Here is a 20,924-nt window from a genome sequence, read left to right on the forward strand (position 1 = left end):
ATGTCAGGCATCCAGGAGGAGATGCTGAGCAGATGAGTAACCGAGACTGGAGTCAGGGGAGAGCTCCCAGCCAGAGATGTCCTGGGGAGCCATTGGCTTCTTGGTGTGTATTGAATACCTTGAGACTAGATGAGATCACCCAGGAGTGGACATGCAAAGAGAAGAGAAGATATCCAAGGATGGAGTCCCCGAAGATTCCAAAATGTGGAGATCTAGCAAATGAGGAGGAAATCACAAAAGAGACTGGGAAGGAGCACCCAGCATGGTAGGAGGAGAACTGGGTGAGAGTGATGTCCTGGTAGCTGAGAGAAGAAAGTTCCAGAAGGACAGAGTGATCTAACTGAGTCAAATGCTATAAATGGGACAAGTGAGAAGAGGACTATGAATTGAGTAGTGGGTTTAACCAAATGAAAGTCATGGTTTTGGTGGAGTGATGGGTAAAGACCTGGTGAGAGTGGATTCAGGAAAGAGAAGGAAGAGAGAAATTGGAGACAGAGGGGAGAGTTAATTCTTCTAAGGAGTTTTTCTTTAAAGGGAAGGAGAGTTACGCTGTGGTGCCTGGCAGGGAAAGTGGGGTCAAGGGAGGGACTTTTTAAGGTGGGAGAATTTACAGCATGTTCATATACAGACGGAGTGTTCCAGGGGACATTCCTGGAGCAAGGGTCTAGAGGAGATGAGGGGAGATGGCATCTCGGGAGCACGGGAAGGGGTTGGCCTAGGCTGGGAGCAGGGGCTGTGCATCCGAGTCACGTCACAGGGGTGAGGCAGCGAGCTCAGGCGCAGGTGCAGGGCGGAGGGAGCTTCCGTTTGCTCGGTGAAACAGGAAGCAAGCGTTGCAGACTTAATCAGGACCTCACAGTGGCAATGCCAGGTGTGGAACTCAGATGTTCTCACTCTCAGCCACCTCCATGCTGTTCCATTGTGAGGCGAGAGCTCCTCCTCCGTAACACTCTTTGTGCTCTGGCCCCTTTCTCCTCTTCATTGCCAATTTGCCACACATGAGCATTTAGTTTGTTGGGTTTAAAAAAAAAAATTCTTCCTTCTTCCAGATGGAAACTTGCAGAAAAACATTTTTACAGAAGGCTGTATTTGAACTGCTGTAAATCCTAATTTATAAAACTGCTTGTAAGAATGTATTTTGAAAACTATAAAACATTATACAAAAATTGTTTTTCATGAAAGAACCTTCATATCATCTGTTTAATTCCAAAATGAAACAGAAAGAAATTTCCCCTACCTGGGAAAGGAGAGGCAAAGTGTTTTAAGGGAGAAGACAGGGATCTAGACATCAGCCTTAATTCTGCTACAGACAGGCTGTGTGGCCTTGGGGCAGTTACTTACCCACTCTGAGCTGCAGTTTCCTCATCTGGAGAATGGGGATAGTGCCTATTTTGAAGACTGTTTTGATAATCAAATGAGTTAATATGTGTGAAAGTTCTTTTTGAAGTGTAAAGTGGACACATCATTAATGAAATAAGATAATCTCATTTTTTTTTTAATTTTCTTACTTTTGCAAGCTTATCTTACTGCAAGACAGAATAATCATGCAAAGATAATATCATGGAGACTTTTATTCCTCATTGAGACTGTTTCCCCTCATTTGTAAAATGAAGTTGCTAGACTAGGTTTTGTGGCTTAAGAACGTGTGGGTGTGCATGTACATGGAATTTTGTGATGAATTGCTTGCCCCAAGTGACTTATAAATACTTTTTTTTGCCAAGCCTATGATATTTCTATCCCTGTTTAAGATTTGAAGACAAACCCCCAAAGAATTGCCTCTATGTGCAATTCTCGCTCAAAGTCTTACTGATTTTTTGCTTATTTTTACAGCATAGACCCAAAATAGATGGAAACACCACTGGAAATTTCACTTATGTCATCGACAAGTTAATTCCAAACACAGAGTACTGTGTATCTGTTTATTTGGAGCCTAAAGAGGCGGAAAAAATACGTAGATCTCCTTTAAAATGTACCCTCCTTCAACCTGGACAAGAGTCAGGTATGACAGTTTTTGAAAACTCGTGTTTTGCTTTTACTCTTTAAAACCTATTTAAAGAAAAAAATCTGAAAGTCGTGGGGCACTAAAGGTATTTCGTCCACTAAGGGAAGATCACAGAGGTGTTTTCTTTCTTTTTCTTTTTCCTTTTCCTTGAGGAAGATTGTCGCTAAGCTAATATCTATGCCAATCTTCCTCTATTTTATGTGGGATGCCGCCACAGCATGGCTGATGAGTGGTGTGTAGATTTGCACCCGGGATCTGAACCCACGCACCCCGGGCTGCCGTGAACTTAACCACTATGCCACCAAGCTGGCCCCCTAGAGAGGTGTTTTCTGCTGGTGGTCTCTACTATGTGGTGGAGTCACTTTTGTGTTGCCATATCATAGGGACAATCAGATGTCTACCTTTATAAGGTCAGAAATCCTTCTGAAATGGAAACGCTTTGATTTCAGGGGGTCAGGGTTAAATTGAGTTCTGGGTACCCTGAGTTTGGCCATTATTGGAGCTGAGTGCTAGAGGGGGCCGGGTTGCTGGAAGCATCTGCATGCCGGAGAATCGGTGAAAGGATGGAGGCAACCAGGTTGGGTGTGGTTCATCGAGGTGGCCTGGCTCTCGGGAAGCTTGGCTGTAGCTCATAGCTGAGAGGGCGCCTGATCCGTGTGGACGAGATAGTCACTGATGAAGGCTGAAAACCCTTCTGTGGCAAAGGCAGCAGAATAGTAAACAGTGTGACCCCCGAACCTTCCTCCACAGGGAGAAATTTGCGGTGACAGCAATCAGGCCTAGGATCAGTCACCGCTGATTATTTTCTCAGGAAGAAAACTATTTTCTCGATTCTGACACCATGTACCCGAGGGAGCGTGAGATCCCACAGGTTAAGGCCTCAGTCCCACAACACTGCCCTCCTCACCACCATTTGAGATGCCAATCACAGGTCCAAGTGGTCACCTGGGCTTCTGCCCAACCAGCTATACATCAGATTCCCACAATCCCCTCCTTGGGTTTGATAATTTGCTGGAATGGCTCACAGAACTCGGAAAAACAGTTTCCTTACTAGATTCCTGGTTTATAAAAGGACACAACTCAGGAACAGCTAGAAGGAAGAGATGCCTAGGGCAAGATATGGGGGAAAGAGCACAGAGCTTCTGTGCCCTCTCTGGGCACACCACCCTCCCAGCATCTCCATGTGTTCACCAAGCTGGAGGCTCTCTGAACCCCATCATTTAGGATTTTTACAGAGCTTCATTACATAGCCGTGACTGCCTCAATCCTTGGCCGTTGGCAATTAAGCAGCCTCCAGTCCCTCCACCCTCCCTAGAGGTTGAGGGGTGGGGCTGAAAGTTCCAACCCTCTAAGGAGTTGGTTGGTTCCCCTGGCAACCAGCCCCCAGCCTTTGGGGCTTTCCAAATGTCGCCTCCTTAGCATAAACTCAAGTGTGGTTCAAAGGGGCTTGCTATAAATGACAAGACTCCTTTCGCCTTCTTTGCTCTTATGACAGGAAATTCTAAAGGTTTTTGTTACTCTATGCCAGGAACTGGGGACAAAGACCAATTATGTATTTCCTATTATAAATCACATTATCACACCAATAAAAACTCAAATTAGTAATATGACAGGACAGATGATGATTTGCTGAAACTCAGCCCCCACTTAGAAGGTGAACCGTAAGGCTGACCGAAGACACAGTTTCCTTTGGAGGTTGATGTGCTCTGTGCTGATGCGGTTTCTCCCCTGACTTTTCTCTGTTTCACCTAAGAAATGGTCATGCAACAGCATGCTCTCAGGTCATTTCCTCTTTACTTGGTGTGAACACATCATTTGGCATATTAAGTCAGCCTCCATTCTTTTATCATTCCCCAAGACAGTAACAGTACAGGTATCCCTCACTACCCAAATATCTCATGTTCCGATTCTTGCTGTCTGAAACTCAGGAACCAAGTAGGTCCAGATGTCGTGGCCTCTCTCACTGTCCAGTCTTGCCATCTGAACTACCCTCAATTAGCCAGACCCAGGAACCAGACAGGTTTGGATGGGCTCGATTCTTGAAGGACACCCTGGGACCGGTGTTAACTTCCTCAGACTCAGCTGTGAACGCTGCTCTCTTAGGGCGCTAGTGACGTGGGGGGATTTTAGTGCCGAGATCTGGAGAAATGCCTTCCCTTTGGCAAGCCCTAGATCAACTGGCTGGCTCTTTTAGTAAGGCCTTGAGGGCAAGCTGTGCTCATCCATTTGACAGCTATTTACTGGGGGCCTACTATGCGCTGGATTCTCTTCTGGATACTGGGGATGCAGCAGTGAACAAAACAGATAAAAATTGCTGACCTTGTGGGGCTTACCTTGCAGTAGAGAGACAGAAAAACAAGATTTAAAAAATTACATAGGATGTTAAGTGATGGTAAGCGCTGTGGAGAAAAATTAAGCAGGAAGGGAGTGAGGCTAATGCCAAATAGAGGGTGGTAGGTCTCTGTTTTAAATAGGGTGGTGTCTTGGTTTACAGTCCCTAGAACCGAGCCTAAAAGGAAAATCTGGTTCAAGTGATTTACTGGGGGTGGGAGACAGGGTGAGGACACAGGGGTCAGAATCCTATTACATCATTGCTGCTCCAAAGAAATCACTTGGGTTCACAGAATCCTTTTCAGGAGTGTAAACTCTATACGTGTAAGAATTTTGTCTCATGAGTGTGTGCCTTTGTGGCTAGATGTGACTCTAGAACCGTCATTGATAAGACGCTCCTTCACTCTTGATAGAAAGCAGCGAGGGTTCCTGAACCCTCCGCTCTCCCACAGCGCAAGGGTCTCCCCTGGGTTTCTTTCTGTTCATTCCTTAACTTTCCGAAAGACTTTTAAAACGCAATCCACCTTTATTTCTTTTTTTCTCTCCTGTATCTGTTTTGCCTGAGGCTGTGGTTACAGGATTAATGTTAATAAAGGTCTTTCTGGAAATTTAAGAGAAGCTTAGTTTCGTAATTACTGAGATCTTCTCAGTCCAGTCGGACTTATGAAAAAAACCTGTTTTCAGTCAGAAGGTTGGAATTTTCCAAAAGGAATTTTGACAAGAACCTAAAGGGGGACCCATTATAGCACAAAGTGAGTTCTGCAGAACCCTGATTTGGGGACCCCGTGTGACCCAAGTCCAGCCTCATAAAGACCCCATTGTTTTCTTCAGGCAAACCCCTTTTCCACTTCCACCTTCCTGCACTGCCTTCTAATGTGTGGCTATTGAGCACCTGAGATGTGGCTAATGTGACTGAGAAACTGATGGGGTTTTTTTCAATTTTGATAATTCACATTTAAATGGTCACATGTGGCCAATGGCTACCGTATTGGTCAGTACAATCACAGGACAATTATAAACTGGAAGCAATTTTACTTTTAAAAACTAAATTTTGTCATTTTTTAAAAAATGTATACTTGTATTACTTTCCATTCTTTTGTATTTAACAAGTTTTTCCAACTTTTGCTCTTTTCCTGTCTTCTTTCACCACCAAACCAATGTGCATTTATTCCCACCTGTGATTGTTTATTGGATTTGTTTTGAAATAAAGTCATCTAACTTTTCATCAACAGAGTCATCAGAATCTGCCAAAATAGGAGGAATAATTACTGTGTTTTTAATAGCAGCTGTCTTCACAAGCACCATAATAACACTGAGACGGATTGGTTATATATGCTTAAGAAATAATTACCCCAAAGTTTTGGTATGTAGTTTTTCTTTCAGTTCTATCTTTATTTTTTATTTTAACTTAAGAATTTTTCTTATGTACTTAAATATTTTCACAGAAGAAAATCCCATTTTCTAAAAACACTAAGGTGTTTTATTGCTCTGGGTTCTTTCCATCCCTATAAACGTGTATTTTGCATTTTATGTTTTCTTTTCACGGTTTGTCTCTGTATTATTTTTATGATCATGTAGTATTCCATTGTTATTAGTGTATCATTTTTCCCTTAATCATTTCCCAGCTGTAAGGCATTTGAATTAATTTCTTTTTCCTTTCCTTCTCTCTTTGGCGATTAGGAATAGTGCAATGAACATTTTTGTACAGATTGTCTTCTTATTTTGGATTACTTCAGTGGAACATATACACAAAGTGGATTTATCTGATAAAAGGAGAAAGAACTGGGCTGGCCTAGTGGTGTAGTGGTTAAGTTCACGCGCTCTGCTTCTGCAGCCCAGGGTCCATGGGTTCAGATCCCAGGTGTGGACCTACACACCACTCATCAAGCCATGCTGTGGCAGCATCCCACATATGAAACAGAGGAAGATTGGCACAGATGTTAGCTCAGCAACAATCTTCCCCAAGCAAAAAAAGGATGATTGGCAACAGATGTTAGCTCAGGGCCAATCTTCCTCACCAAAAAAAAAAAGAAGAAAAGAAAGAACTAGTTTATAATGCCAGCAGTGACATATAGGTGCACATATTTCTCCAAAACCTCTGCTGGTGTTGATGAATCATTTATACTACTTTTTTTTTTTTTTTTTGAGGAAGATTAGCCCTGAGCTAACATCTACTGCCAATCCTCCCTTTTTTGCTGAGGAAGACTAGCCCTGAGCTAACATCCATGCCCATCTTCCTCCACTTTATATGTGGGATGCCTACCACAGCATGGCTTGCCAAGAGGTGCCAGGTCCACAGCTGGGATCCAAACCAGCAAACCCCAGGCCGCCAAAGCGAAACGTGCGCACTTAACTGCTGCACCACTGGGCCAGCCCCCTATACTACTTTTTTTCAATTATCTTGTGTATCATGGTCCCACCTAGTTGTTCTCGTCTGTATTAATTATTAGTGAAACTGGCCACTTTGCTTGTCTGTGTTTCCTCCGTGCTCCCCGAGGCCCACACTTTCCACTGAGAGTTTTTAACGAGTCAGCCACATCTGGGTATTGATCTTACATATTTCCAAAACCTCATGTCTTTTGACTCACTCCTTTTGCCCATCGTTAGTCATTATATCCCATTGCTTTCTTTGTATATCAGTTTTGTAATATTTCACACAGAAATATCTTATTTTTCTGTGTTTAAGCTCATTCGCCTATTCTTATAATGTGTTAACATGTTCAAATACCCCTCCACAGTTGATAAAACTGTAGTCTTCTTTTTCTTGTTGTTTTTATGTGTTCGGATTGGGCTGGGGATGGCATTTTTTATTGGGTGTATGTGTGTGTACTTTGGGAGATTTTAATTACAGTTAGTATTTGAACCTGGCTGGCATTTGGGTCTGCTTTTGAGATGTGATGGCTCTGTGCTGGTGTCATCTACACTATGATCCCTATCTTACAAGAATGGGTGTTTTTTTACCTATCAGTGCACTATATCTTTTAGAGCCTTTTATCTTAGTCTTTGGTTGAGGCTTTGCTCTCAGCCTTCGTTCCAACTCTTCCTGTCTGCCATACATTACTTGGGCTTCAGGTCTTACGTAAATCCTACTCCAACTCATTTTTCTCATGCAGCCTTGAGGTGTAAAGGCCCTTATCCTCTCCTAGATAAATCTTCTGCCTGAATCACCTAAACTCGTAATTAACCCTCCTCCCGGGTCTCCCTGGGGTTCCTCCCGTCCTTAAGATGCATTCAAATTATATGCCAATTATTCACATGTGTGTTATTCTGTGAACACCAAGTAATGACTGGAGTTTTTGTTATTTTATGTCTGTCTGGTATTTCTCCATTAAAAATTGTTGCTCCGTGTTTCAGCAAAAACTCTAGGAATGGTAAAACAGAAGACTCTAAGCCTAGTGTGTTTATATGTTTAATCAAAAATAGATGTTAAAAATTTTAAATGGCATCTTTTCTCTTTTTCTCTTCTGCTTCTTTTTTTTCTTTTTTGCATTTAACAAGTATTTTCTGAGTATTTGCTATGTGTCCACCTGTTTTAGGTGGCGGGGCTATAGAATTGAAGAAAACAAACCAAAATCTCTGCCCTCGTGGAGCTTAAAGCCTGGGGAGCAGGGGGACAGACAGCGATAACTGATAGATGACACAACTGGCTAAGTCAAAAGTTCACATGATCCTAAAGATAAATTCTTAGGATTAATAAGTTTCGTGAAGTTACTACATACAAAATAATCAGTTCAAAAATGCTTGCATTTTTATACACTAGCAACAACTAGAGAATAAACATGAAGCTGCTTTTCAACATCTGAGAAATTAGGTCCACAAGTCATAGTGTAAAGCTTTGTGAACTTCCACAAACTCAACATGCCCACGTAACTCATGCACAGATCAAGAAAGAGAGTATAACCAGCCTCCCCAGAAGCTTCTCTCCTGCCACCTTCTAGTCACTATCCCTCACCAAGGGTAACCACTATCCTGATTACTAACAACATAGATTAGTTTTACCTGGTTTTGAACTTGGAATCATACAGTTAAGTGGAATCATACGGTTAAAAAAAAAATGAATACCATTACAATAGTGATAAAAACTATTTTTTAAACTTTTAAGGAAGATATCTAACAGAAGATGTTACAAGCCCTTTGTGGAGAAAATTATCAAACCTTATTGAAAGGTATTAACAAAGATCTAGTCAAATGGGGAGCCCAGAAACTGCCCCACACATATGGAAACATGAAAAATGACCAGTACAAATGAGAGTGGGAAAAGGATTGGCTGGTCAATAAATGTTATCTATGTTGGGGAAGATGAAATTGGATCCCTACCTCACACCATACACAAACATCAGTTCCAAGTAGATTAAAGACTGTAATGTGAAAGGCAAAACTGTTAAAGTTTTGGAAGGCAATATAGGTGATTCTATATGACTTTGGGGTAAGGAAGTTTCTCTCAGACACAAAAAGCAAAAAACCGTAAAGGAAGAAAATTGATACATTTCCTTATATTAAAATTAAGTATTTCTTTTTGTCAAATGTCATCGTAAAGAGAGTAAAATGATAAACCACAGACTAGGGGAAAATATAGGTAACATAAATAATTGACAAATAACTAGCATCCACATTATATAAAGAGCTCCTATGAATCAATAAGAAAAAAGATGAACAACTCAATAGAAAAATTAACCCCAAGGCTGGGGCTGGGTGGAGCAGGGGAAGAGCAGTTTTGTCTAATTGGGCAGTCGAGTCAGGCAGGCATGGGAGAACAGAGAGGAGGAGAGTGCTGATGATGATTCCAGGCCTGTGAAAGGCATCTCGTGACCACCCTCCTCACCAATGGCCCCATTGTCGTCAACCTGGATACACTGAAATGCAGCCTGCTTCCTGTTCTCTTTACCTCACCCCACCCCACTGTGTCCTGCAGACGTTTTCTTCCAAGGGCTGCAATAGAGAAGCTCCAATCTCCCTGCTCTTCTCATCCCTGATCCTTAAGGGGTCATCATCATCTTTAAGGTCCTCCAGTCCAGAGGGCTTTGACCCCAGTAGAATCAGCTCCCTAGAGTCTCTCCTCACCCACAGTTCCTTGACACTCCTTAAGAATGTCTTAGCAATCCAGAATTGAAGTCTATCCCCATTTGAGATCCAGCCCCCACCACTTACTAGACAGGAACGTTGGGCAACCTTAACCTCTCTGCCTCATTTTCTCATCAGTAAAGTGGGGATAAGACTAGTAAGTGTACTTCATAGAGCGGTTGTGAGTGTCGAGACAAATAATCAATAACCATTCTGTAGATGAGAGGGAGAAGGTGAGTTTTGCTTGAGCCAGGGTAAGGATTACAACCCAGGAAGGCAGTCCCCACAAAGGGAGAAAGCATTCGGGAGAAGCATGATTTCCAGTACAGTTTTATACCTTTTGGGAACAAAGAACAGACATTAAACACACCCAGATACATAATCATCCAAGTTTCAAAGAGATATTCAGCTGCAAATTAGCAGAGCCATGTGACCCTGTCCCAGAAAGGAAATTTAGGAATACTGATGAAGGCTTACGGATACTGGCATCTTAGGAGGGGAAGGTTGCATTCTTATCTTAAAAGAGTGCATTCCTTTATTTTGATAGAGTGTTTAATGCATTCTTTACTTTAACGGTTAAAGCAGATGTATCATGTATGTCTACAGGCCGTAAGTCAGGCTTCTTTAGTTCAAGCTGAATCACTTTTAAACCAGCATAGCTACCCCGTAGACCTCAATATGTGGAAATATCTTGTCCTGAGGATAAAACGAATTACAACATGTAACGTAGTAAGAGCAGTGCCCAGCAAATAGTAAACACTGTAGTATAGCTGTTAGCTATTATTATTGTTGTTCTTGTTGTTGTTGATGTTGTATTGATGGTCGTCATCGTCACCATCCTCATCGCTGTGCAGTTAATCTCAGTAAGTTTTATTACGTCAAAAAATAAAGAACAAACCCTCAGAATTGATCATCTCTCTCTCTCTCTTTTTTTAAGAATTTTCGTAACCAGTCAGCCTGGGTATTTCCCGAGCTACCGCCATTGGAAGCCGTGGCTTTGGTGGAGATCATTCACATCAATAGAAAGAAGAAAGTGTGGGATTATACATATGATGATGAAAGTGACAGCGATAATGAAGCTGTTCCCCGGGCGAGCGCAGGCGGTTACACCATGCATGGACTGACAGGCCTGTGTCCGGCCTCCACGTCCTCGGCCTCCTCTGAGGACTGCTTCGACCCAGACCCTGAGGAACCTTCCCTGCCCCAGCCTGGGGCTGAGTCTGAGCCCCTGATGGCACCAGGGCCTGGCCCCTGGCAGTCGGAATGCACAGATGGGGCCTATGAGAGGACAAGGAACCTGCTTCAGGACCCCTTCCCTGAGGAGGACAGCTGCTCCACTGAGGGGACTGAGGACAGAATTATCTTCAATGTGGATTTAAACTCTGTGTGTGTGAGCACCCTCGACGACGACGACCCAGAAGTCCCTCCAGTGTTATCATGTATTCCAGAAGAGACAGTGGACCTAGAGGATGCCGAGGAAATGGAAACGAGCCTTCTGGTGGCCGGTGGAGAAGGCATGCAGCTGCCCTTCCCCAGCCCCCCTGTGGAGTGCCTCTGGCCTGAAGATGCTCCATCTGAAAAGAGCGACACTGACGAGTCGGATGTTGACATAGGGGATGGTTATATAATGAGATGAAGCCAAAAATATTTAACTTGAACTGACAAATACCTCCAGGGTTCTCTCTCCTTGTACCCCCAGATGCTCCTTTGTGGTTTGCAAGTGTTCTCTGAGAGACGGAGCGGGAGACTGCAGAGTTGGCTGGGTTCTTCCTGGTGACGCCATCTATGCAAATTCCCCCTATGGAGGCAGGGGAAGTGGGAAACAGCATCGCCCGGTGCATTGTTTACAGTACAGTGTATTACAAAGTGATACACTTTGATGGGAAAATGCCCATTCCCTTTACTCTCATGCACTTATATAATGTTGCTGCAGCATGTTTCCCAGTGGAGGGAGCAAGGTTCCCTGTGGTTTTCAGAGGTGGTCCAGGGCCCTGTAAGATTTCTGGGAAATAGTTAAGTTGGGCCTGAGTGGGAGTGGGGAGAGAAAAGGAAGACACTCAGCAGGGTTCATAGCTGGAGCAGTCAGCAGTGTGGAGCCCAGCAGGCTCAAGGAAGGAGCCGGAAAGAAAAGAGGCAAGAAAAGAGGAGGGAGGAAGGGCCGAGGAAGGGAAAGAAGGGGGATTCACAAGGCAACAGAAGCACATGCACTGAGCTGGAAGTAGGGCAGGTCCAGCCGAGTCTTCGGCACCTCCCCGATGTCCTACTCTGTCGCCCATACTCTGAGAATTTAACTCTCAGCCCTCGTGTGAATGAGGATGACAGATTGGCACACATAAATGACTCTAGTGTCAGGCGGGTGACTAAAAGAGGAAGCATTTGCATGAGGGAGAGGGTTGGAGCCTCAGAGCCGTATTTTAAGATTTAGAAAAAGCAAGTGACAGAACGAATGCAAATGTGCTTCTAGGTCTTCAGAAGCAATAAGGCGTAAAATTCCCAGAGATCCTGTTCAACAATTTAAGAAGTGCTATATGTGCTGACTCCAAATGTCCTGCACCTGACTACAGTTCCTGTGAATCTGGGGGTAGAAAGGGGAAGGAAAGTTCTAGAAGAGCATGTAGCAAACAACACAAGGACTGGGGTGAAGGGTCTGCTTGCCATTTCACCGTGTGACCCAGAGCACTTGGCTTCTCTGAGCCTCAATTTCTTCATTTATGAAATAAGGGGATTGGACGAGGTAATCTCCAAGATCCTATGATGCTAGGAGAAATATTAGAAAACACATAGGAATAAAGGATCTGGTGGAGGTACTGCAACCCTGCGGGGCTCCCAGACTCCCTCCCGTACCCCTCACCCCAAGAGCAGGGTTCTCAGATCTTTCTTCTGGGCCCCTTCAAAAGGGGGAAAACAAAAATTATATGAGTCCCAGTTCAAGGACTTTGAATAGATTTCTTTTATAATTGCTCTAAAAGAACTCAAAGGAGAGGGCTGAGACACGGGGAGCTGTTATTTGATAATAATCTAACAAAATTCCGTAGGAAAGGGACCTTATCATACACGAAGTCCATTTCTCAGCCCTCTGAATGCATCGATCATATTTTGAAGGATTTCCAGAGTGATCTTCTGGGATAACCTTTTTATGGCTGCTTTTATCTATGGGCGTGTGTGTGTATTTTTAAATTTTGTATAATGGTTGGAGGTTGGGAAAGGATACTACAAATACACTTTTTAATACAAATTCGGTAATGTCTCCAGAGTTGTTTCTCATCACAGAGCGTATATATGCAGATTTGCGGTTCTGCCGGCATCTCCGGGTTTGCACAGGGCCCACCCTAACTCTGTGCAGTGGTCTACAGGGAGCAAGGGCACGTTCCGTCCGCCGCCTGTGCTCTTTCACGTAGAGTGTTCTAGGTCAATGTCAGCCGGAGGTTACATCACCCTGTTCTTACCCTGCTCTGGTTTTCCCCCCTCACCACAGAGCCAACAAAAAAAAAAGAGGAAATTCAACCTTTCTCAGCAGGGTTGTGAGAGAAACGATTTATTACCAAATAAATGACTTGGTTTTGTGTTATTTATCCCTTGCGGGGGAGGGGGAGGGGGGAGGGGGGACGGGGGCGTAAAGAAGACCCTCTGCAGCTTGATTTGCTGATAGAGTGCCTGAAAATCATTTTACATGTGGGGAGAGAGAATTATAGGGGCCGTGCTGCCTCACTGGAGAAAACCTGGGAATACTGAATGGCGTAAAGGAAACCCACCAGCACCCAGAGTTCCACCACCCAGACATGGCCTCCGGGTTGGCACTGCGGTGTATGGATTTAATTTGTACGCTCCTTTCAAAGCATGCATTTAATGTTGGCGGGCGTCCCCCAAATCGGGACACTGTGCGCACAGTTTTGTAACCTGTTTTACTAGCGGTGTTTTCCACTCCCGCGGAGGGAGGGGCAAGGTCCCCTTCCTCCTCTGCGTCGCCCTCTGCCAAGCCGGTGACACCGACCTCTCGAGCAGGGCACGCGGGGGCGCAAGAGGACCCCGGCGGGGGGCCGGACACTGGTGAGCGCCCGGGGGCGGGGCCGCAGGGGGCGGGGCCCCGGATCGCCCTGCCACACGCAGGTTCCCGGAACTGGTTGCGGGAGGGCCGGGCTGGCGCTCTCCGGCTCGGGCACCGGGGCTTGGGCCCGGCGGCCCCCGGAGTGCCTTCCTGGGCTCCCGGCGCGGGCATGGCACGGAGCCTCTGGAGCTGGCTGGGCGGCTGCCTCCTGGTGTCAGGTGAGGGGTCTGCGGGGAGGGGGCTCCGGGCGATCTCCGGGGCGCGGGCTCGTCCGCGCGCCTCCCCAGGCCCGACTGCCGGCCCAGGGACCCCGACCCACCTTGGCGCCGCGTCCGGACCCGGGGTGCGCTTGGGAACCGGGAGGCCCGGCGAGGTGCGCTTGGCTACGACGCGCGGCCGCGATGGCCCCAAGGGGGACCCCCGAGTGGACCCCATAGGCTCACTGATCGGGTCTCCAGGATCTCCCATTCAGCCCTCAGCACCCCAGGATCTGAATTCTGCTCCTCAACTCCGCAGCTGTGTGGATTCTGAGCTCTAAATCCTGTGAAACCTTTTCTGGACTCCTCTAAATTGCCTGCCCAGGTTCAAACAACACAATGGACCCGTCCTTCCTTGCTGATGAACTCATCCCTGGCCTTCCAGGGTACCACACTCGCCGGGTTTCCTCCTACCTCTCACGCTGTTTCTACTTGGGGTCCTCAGGCTCTCCCAGATATCTATATAGATCCTGCCGGAGCCCGCTTTTCTTCTTCCCCTACCGTTTCCCTGTGGGGGAGAGCAGGAGAACCCTGGCACTAAATATCAGCTATAGACCAGTGGCTCTCAACTGTAAAACTCTGTTGGCACTAGTTGGGTGATGGGCCGGTGGTGGTTTATTATACTCTCCCTACCGTTGTGTATGTTTGACATTTTCTATTTAAAAGTTTAAAAATGATTTGTATCTCTAGCTCAGATCTGCCCTCTGGGCTCCAGGCTCATTCTTCCAGCTGTCTCTGACATTCCTAATTGAATATTCTCCCCCATCTCAGATCCCATGCAAATTCTTAAATGGAACTCTTGATTTCCCTGCCCCCAGCCCCAATCAGGGCATCAGATGCTTAAGCCAGGAATGGATATTAACTTCTGCTTCTCCACACCCAGCTATTGGGAAATCTAGAGCTTATACCTCTGGAAATAGAGCTAAAATCCACTTACCCAGCCCCTCACAGCTTTCTACCACCACCCAAATCCACATCTCCCTCATCCATCCCCACTTCCCTCTTGCTCTCTGCCCCACCACCCCTCCCAGCAATTTCTTCCCGTGGCTCTTCAAATAAAACCCAGCCTCCTCAGCACAGTTACCATGTGTCTGCCTCTCACCCACATGCCCATTTAAAGACCTGGAGCGTTAGGGGAGACCTGAGTGTAGTGTATGGTCATTTGTTTGGGCATCCCCTTTGAGGAAAAAAGTTACAAATGTTTTCCCTTTATTTTCACAGCATTAGGAATGGTGCCACCTCCTGAAAATGTCAGAATGAATTCAGTTAATTTCAGGAACATTCTACAGTGGGAGTCACCTGCTTTTCCCAAAGGAGATCTGACTTTCACAGCTCAGTTCCAAAGGTGGGTGTAGGCAAGGAAGAACAATTCCTCTACCCTCCGGGTCCTTCTGGCTGGTCTAAGAAATAAATTGACATCAGACAGAGTAACAGGAGAAAATCAAACAAAGTTTAATAATATGTATACATTGGAGAAACCTAAGAAAACTCAGTAACTCACCAAAAAGGCTGAGGCTGCCACCTTAAATACCATCTTCTGATAAAGACAAAGGAGGGTGTTGCGGGTAGGAGTTTGGGACTTCGAAGGGGAGGAAGGCAATTCACGTAGGGGTGAAAAAGTAAATGTTTGATAAATAAATGTTTGCTGGGCCATCTCCAGACCATGTGACCTGAGAGAGAGAACTTTGATAAGAATGGGCTTATGGGCCTCCCAGTTTATTATACCCAGAGTTATCTATGGTGATGGCCTGTCCTGGGGACAGGCCTTCTCTCTTGAATTCATTTAAGCAGTTAGGGGGAAGGTCAAAGTTTCCTTCAGAATCTTTTGTCCTCAAAAATAATTAAGCCAAAGAGACGCATTTTGGGCTGGCCAATTCTGATCTCCTGTATGGGTCTGAGGCGCTTAGCAGGAAGGTAGCAGAGGATCATGGCCCTGCGCTGGGCCACAGGAGAGAGGCTGACTGCTGTCACTCACGTGACCACAACAGCTCATGGGGAGCCTCCGTCCTGGGTTTTTTCTTTCTGTCCAGGAAATTCTTGTGAAAGCTCTGTTCTCTGGAAACAGACAAGTAAAATCCTTTTTATTTTTTCTTGGTGTGATGAGTCATGGTTCAGTGATCACAGGGCCACTGGTACATGCCGTTCGTCATGTGGGCGTGGATGTTATCAGCTGCAGTGGTAGCCTACTGCAATGTGATCATATCATGTTTGTCACAATAGATGTTTTTTAAGAGAAAAATGCCACTGATAACATCTCCAGTTATTCGAGTAATATTGCTAGAAATCAACAGTGTTTAGTTGGAAGCTATGCAAGAAAACTGAGGTATGCAAAGCAGTGAGGAAGACCCTTGCTGTCTTACCACCCACTCCCTCCAATAGATTGTGACTGCGTGCTCCAGGGCTGTGGGGTGCAGATAATTTGCATAGTGCGTTCTCAGTGACTTCATGGCTACGTCCTGAAAATGAAAGTAAGGCTGCTACTGGCTGTTAAAAGCTCTGTTCTCTGAAAACAGCAGAGGCTCCTGAAGGGTGAGTGTCACCCAAGACGGCTGGCTCAGTGGTGCTTCATCCCCCTGCCCTGCCTCTCAGTTTTTCCCTATGCCAGCCCTCCTTTGGCAGCCTGCCGTCATACAGCACAGGCTGGACTTCAGGAGACCCACCTTTGTGCCGGGTGCCAACAGCTGCAGGAGGCCAAAGGCTGATGAGCCAACACAACTGCTTCCAATGTGACTCAGAAACATACAAAGATGGACAACTCCTTCAGTGGGGCGGGACCAAATGTGAGTCCAAGATCCCATTAATCCCATACTCTTTCTCATCCAGCTTTCATTTTACAAACATATCCAAGGCCTGCTAAGTGGGAGAAAAAGTAGAAGGATGAATAAGATGGTCCTTGTTTACATTTTTTTTAACTTTTTAGTTCAAAGTAATTCCAAGCTAACAAAACATTTCAAAATTTCAAGTATAGTACAAAGAACTTCCAAACAGCCCACATCCAGATTCACCAGTTTTTCAAGTTTGCCGTATTTTCTCTCTCCCTCTCTCGCATACATAATGCCTTTGCCCCTTAATATTTCCTTGTGTATTTCATAAGAGCAAGGATAATCTTTTGCATTCCCTCAGTACAGTTATCAAGATTCGCAGCTTTAACATTGATAAAATACTTTCATCTAACCTATGGTCCACAGTCCAGTTTTGTCAGTTTTCCCAAGGACTTAAGCAGAGTCATTCTGCGACTTATTTTTTTCCTGCGGTAGATTTTCCAGCACTGATTGGTTTTATCATGTCATCTCTGTGTTTTCTCCACTCAATCTTGATAGCTCTAGAGATTTCACTGTGAAAAATTAACTTCCCTCTCTGTCTGCCTCGCTCCCCATCATTTATTTCTCGGTTGTTTTGTGTTTTGCTTCTTGTCCTTTGGAGTAGGGGTGTTCGTCTTTTAGATGAGAGTTCCAGTGACTCCCCCATAACTGAGAGTCAATGGCTGGGTTCCAGTCTCCTCAGCATGGAAGTGCACACCAAACATACCTGTGCTGAGTGTGTCCTTGGGGAAGAAATTTGGTGCTGATTGCTTTTCTATGGCGCTGTAAAAGGTTTGTTTAGAATTTAGGCTGAGCGGTTGCATAGCACAAACTCTGTTATATGTGTGCATTGGGTAGGGGTGGCCAGAGGAGGGGCACTTGAGAGGATGTGTTAGTGACTTTAACATGGAACTGTCTGAAACAATTAGGTAAACATGGGGAATGGGTCATATTACCTATTTACTGGGAAGAAAAATATTTTAAAATATCATAAAAACAACCTAGTGAAAGAGAAGTTGTTGCAAAACAACTTTTGAAATACTCTATGTTCCAGCCAAGTGATGCGTTGGTTTAAATAAAGGAAATGACCCTATGTGAGACAGCCCCCTTAATGAAACGACCCCTGGATTTTCCAAATGATGGGATGTGAGGCAGCCATGAAGAGATGATTGATGGAGAAATGTTTGTGGTATATTAAGTGAAAAAGAGGCAGATTGTAAAATAGTGTGAACCTAATTATCTCTACCTAATAGGAGCACAACGGGGTGTGGTATGGTGCCTGAGACCATGGGCTCTAAAGTCAAACTTGAGTTCCATTGGGCAAGTTTCTTAGTCCCTCCATGTCTGTGCCTCAACTGTAAAATAGGAGTGATTTCAGTTCTGCCCACCTGGGGTTGTGAAAATTCAATGACATCATACTGATAAGACACTTAGCGCCCTGCCTGATGCCTTTAAGTGTCTTAAGTGCTTGACCAGTGTTGGCTGTTATTATTTTTATCAGCATCACCATCATTGTCATCTCTAAGAGCAGCTAAATTGGCTTTGGCACCAAGAGCAGAAGGAATACTGAGGAACCAGTCAGACAAAATCTTAACTTTTTGCAAGACAGGAGCTTGGGTTTCCTTAAGTCTGGTGGAACTTATTACACCTCCTTAGGCTGTTGTAAGTTTAAGTTACAGCACCTGATAGGTAATTCCAACCATCCTTTTGCTTCTTCCATTTTATGTTTCTGCCACCCTCCCTTCAATGTTTGGTGTCAGGGCTAGAGATCTGAGATCAACAAATTGTTTTATACTTTTTCCAGAATAATTAAACAGTTGTCACCTACAGGATATTATTTGAAATCATTGTAAGGTACTTATTTTGGCTAATCTGTGTATATCGTTATTTCACAAACTGTGCCCCACTGCTTTCAGAAATACACAGTCAAGAAAGGAATCTTTCTTGGTCAAATGTGTAGAATACTCAACTCCTTTTTGGAGGGGCACCTGTTCATTAGGATGTGAAAGTCTCTGAGAAGTTCTTTCATAAAGACAGACACCAATTTATGTTTCATCCAGTTTTTACCCAAAATTGTTTGACCACGGGATGGATTATTTTTGAAACTGATACTGAACCTCTTAATCTCAAATTCCTGTGCCCAGTGTACAATAAGCCAGTCACTGAGACACCAGTGCTTGGAGATGGAAAAAAGTGTATTCCAACTGGCCTAAACGAGAAGGCAGGAGGACAGGTTCTCTCAAATCTGCCTTAACAAAAGAAGAAATCATGGAGTTTTATAGAGCTAAAGGGCTTGGGAGGAGGAACTTCAGAGAAACAAAGGGGAAATCAGCATTTCTTTCATTCCAGATAAGCCCTTGGGCAATCAAACTTAGCCCTTGGGCAATCAGACTTCTGGGCATCACCAGCAGCTGGGAGCTGGTTATCTGCTGATCCTAACTTCCTTGGAGGCATTCTTTTTCATCTGCAAAATAAGCTCATAAATCCTTGCGACCCTGAGTCACCCCTCGGATTAAACAAGATTAACTTCCTTTCATCTGTGTCTGTGTTGGGAATAAAGTCAAAGGGTAATCATGTTCTTATTAAATATATACAGTAACCCTCAGGTACCGGCTTCAAACATCTTATGATATCTCAAGGCTCATTGAGGTTTTACGGAGCACAGTTTGGAAAATGCTCATATAATTGATGCCTACTATTCATCAAAACTGATTATTAAGTATTTGCTTTATTTTTCTCTCATTATCCTCCATTATCCTTTGCTAGCAGGGGGACTAAAGCCCCTGTCAGCCTCAGAGAGACTGGAGTTAGAACTCTCATGATTCTTTCTGATTTTGTAGTTATAGGAAATTTGAAGATATATGCACAAGTACCACCTTGATGGAATGTGATTTCTCAAGTATTTCCAAATATGGTTACCATACCTTGCGAGTCAGGGCTGAATTTGAGGACGAGCGTTCAGACTGGGTAAACATCACCTTCTGTCCTGTGGATGACAGTAAGCCGCTTTGTTTCCCATTTCATTGTAATGTCATCATCTTGCATGGTTGATTTCCCATTGGTTGGCCCATCGACAAGAAATCTTTGAGTGCTCACAAAGGGGGTGGCCCTGCACAAGAAGCTTAGGGAAGATAATAAAGAGGGCTGTGGCTTTTAAGAACTTCATGGGAGAGACAAGAAAGGATAAGTATAAAGTCAATAAAATAAGTAAATATACGTGTAATAACTTTAACGCCTTGAGGATGAGAATGAGTTGGGGCCAGTGCTGTTAATGAGAAGAACTGAAAAGATTAATGTTGCAAATTTTCTGGGAGCAAGTCAGTTTGGAATTCTGACTTAAAGAAATGTGACATGATAGGCAGAAGAATAAAGGTTATTCTAGACAGATGTGGAGACAGGAAGACCAGACGCAGATAGCCAGCTTGTCTGGAATGAAGGATAGAGACATGGATGCAGCTGAGGGCAGATGGATTGAGTCAGGCTGACTGGTAAACATCAAAAAGAGTGTTCCCAAGTTAGATCTGGAGGGTCATGGGAACCCACCAGAGGTCATGAGATGAACTCAATTAGAATATCAGGAATGGAAAACTAATTAAACCACCATATAGCAATTGAGAGAATAAAAGGATAAGGGGTTATAAGAACTCAAGTGCAGCCTTCCAAGGAGTAGATGGAGAGAAGCGTTAGGAGGATTGTTAATGTAGGGAGGGGTCTGTATTCCATTCCCTGCTCTGGACCCCCATGGCTCCCACAAGTTCACCCTCCCTGGTAGGAAATGTGGCTAGGATGCCGTTCTGCCCTTTCCCGATTCTGTCCCAGGCTCAGGCAAAGAACTCTTATTTCTGAAGTCAGAAATTATCAGTTACATTATCTTTCCTAAAGGTATCTTTATATAAACTAAGGCAAAATGAACATTAAAAAATACGAACAGCTTAACAATAAACAAGTTTCCAAAACATAGTATAGGTTTCTGCTCTTATAATTGCTAACTGATTTACCAGGTCCTGACTGGTTCCAAATTTTAGGGCCCATCTGTGGAAGTTCCCTTTAGAAACTGACACACAATAGATAGGCAGCTTGCCCAAAGGTCACACAGGTAATGAGTGGCCGATCAATGAGTCAGACCCAGGCTCCTGCTTCTGCACTCTTAGCAATGACTACCCTACACTGGATATTTGCCTCTTGAAGTTTATGATAGGAATGTCCTTCAAGATGTCATGTGGAACCTATTTATGCTTGCTTTGGGAAAATATCTAATTAAGTTTTCTTATTTGATTTTCAGCTACTAGCAGGTTAGAAACAGGGTAGAATGCCAGAAGCAGGCCCATTAGCAGCCCCAAAAAAGTAACAACAGCCAGAGAAGAATACAGGCTATAACTCAAACAGCCTGCTTATCCAGAGCCATCTATTATTCATTCTACGATTAT

At 44.5% G+C, this 20,924-nt stretch overlaps 1 protein-coding gene across 12 annotated transcripts in view; it reads left to right on the forward strand.

The window, feature by feature from the left end:
- LOC103549136 (interleukin-10 receptor subunit beta) overlaps window positions 1–20,924 on the forward strand; it is an 87,163-nt gene that overhangs the window by 50,268 nt on the left and 15,971 nt on the right. For 6 of the 12 annotated variants that reach the window (XM_070597719.1, XM_070597716.1, XM_008517289.2 and 3 more), the window contains 3 exons: window positions 1,831–1,999; window positions 5,566–5,696; window positions 10,332–12,629. In XM_070597719.1, the coding sequence (XP_070453820.1) occupies window positions 1,831–1,999; window positions 5,566–5,696; window positions 10,332–11,030 (999 nt within the window). In that variant the 3' untranslated portion in view covers window positions 11,031–12,629. Of the gene's footprint in view, window positions 1–1,830; window positions 2,000–5,565; window positions 5,697–10,331; window positions 12,630–13,446; window positions 13,658–14,917; window positions 15,042–19,337; window positions 19,496–20,924 lie in introns of those variants that run through there. The other 6 variants (XM_070597723.1, XM_070597721.1, XM_070597727.1 and 3 more) reach the window with 5 other exon arrangements.

This window comes from Equus przewalskii, chromosome 27 (genome assembly GCF_037783145.1).
Source record: "Equus przewalskii isolate Varuska chromosome 27, EquPr2, whole genome shotgun sequence".
In the NCBI taxonomy this organism is placed as follows: Eukaryota; Metazoa; Chordata; class Mammalia; order Perissodactyla; family Equidae; genus Equus; species Equus przewalskii.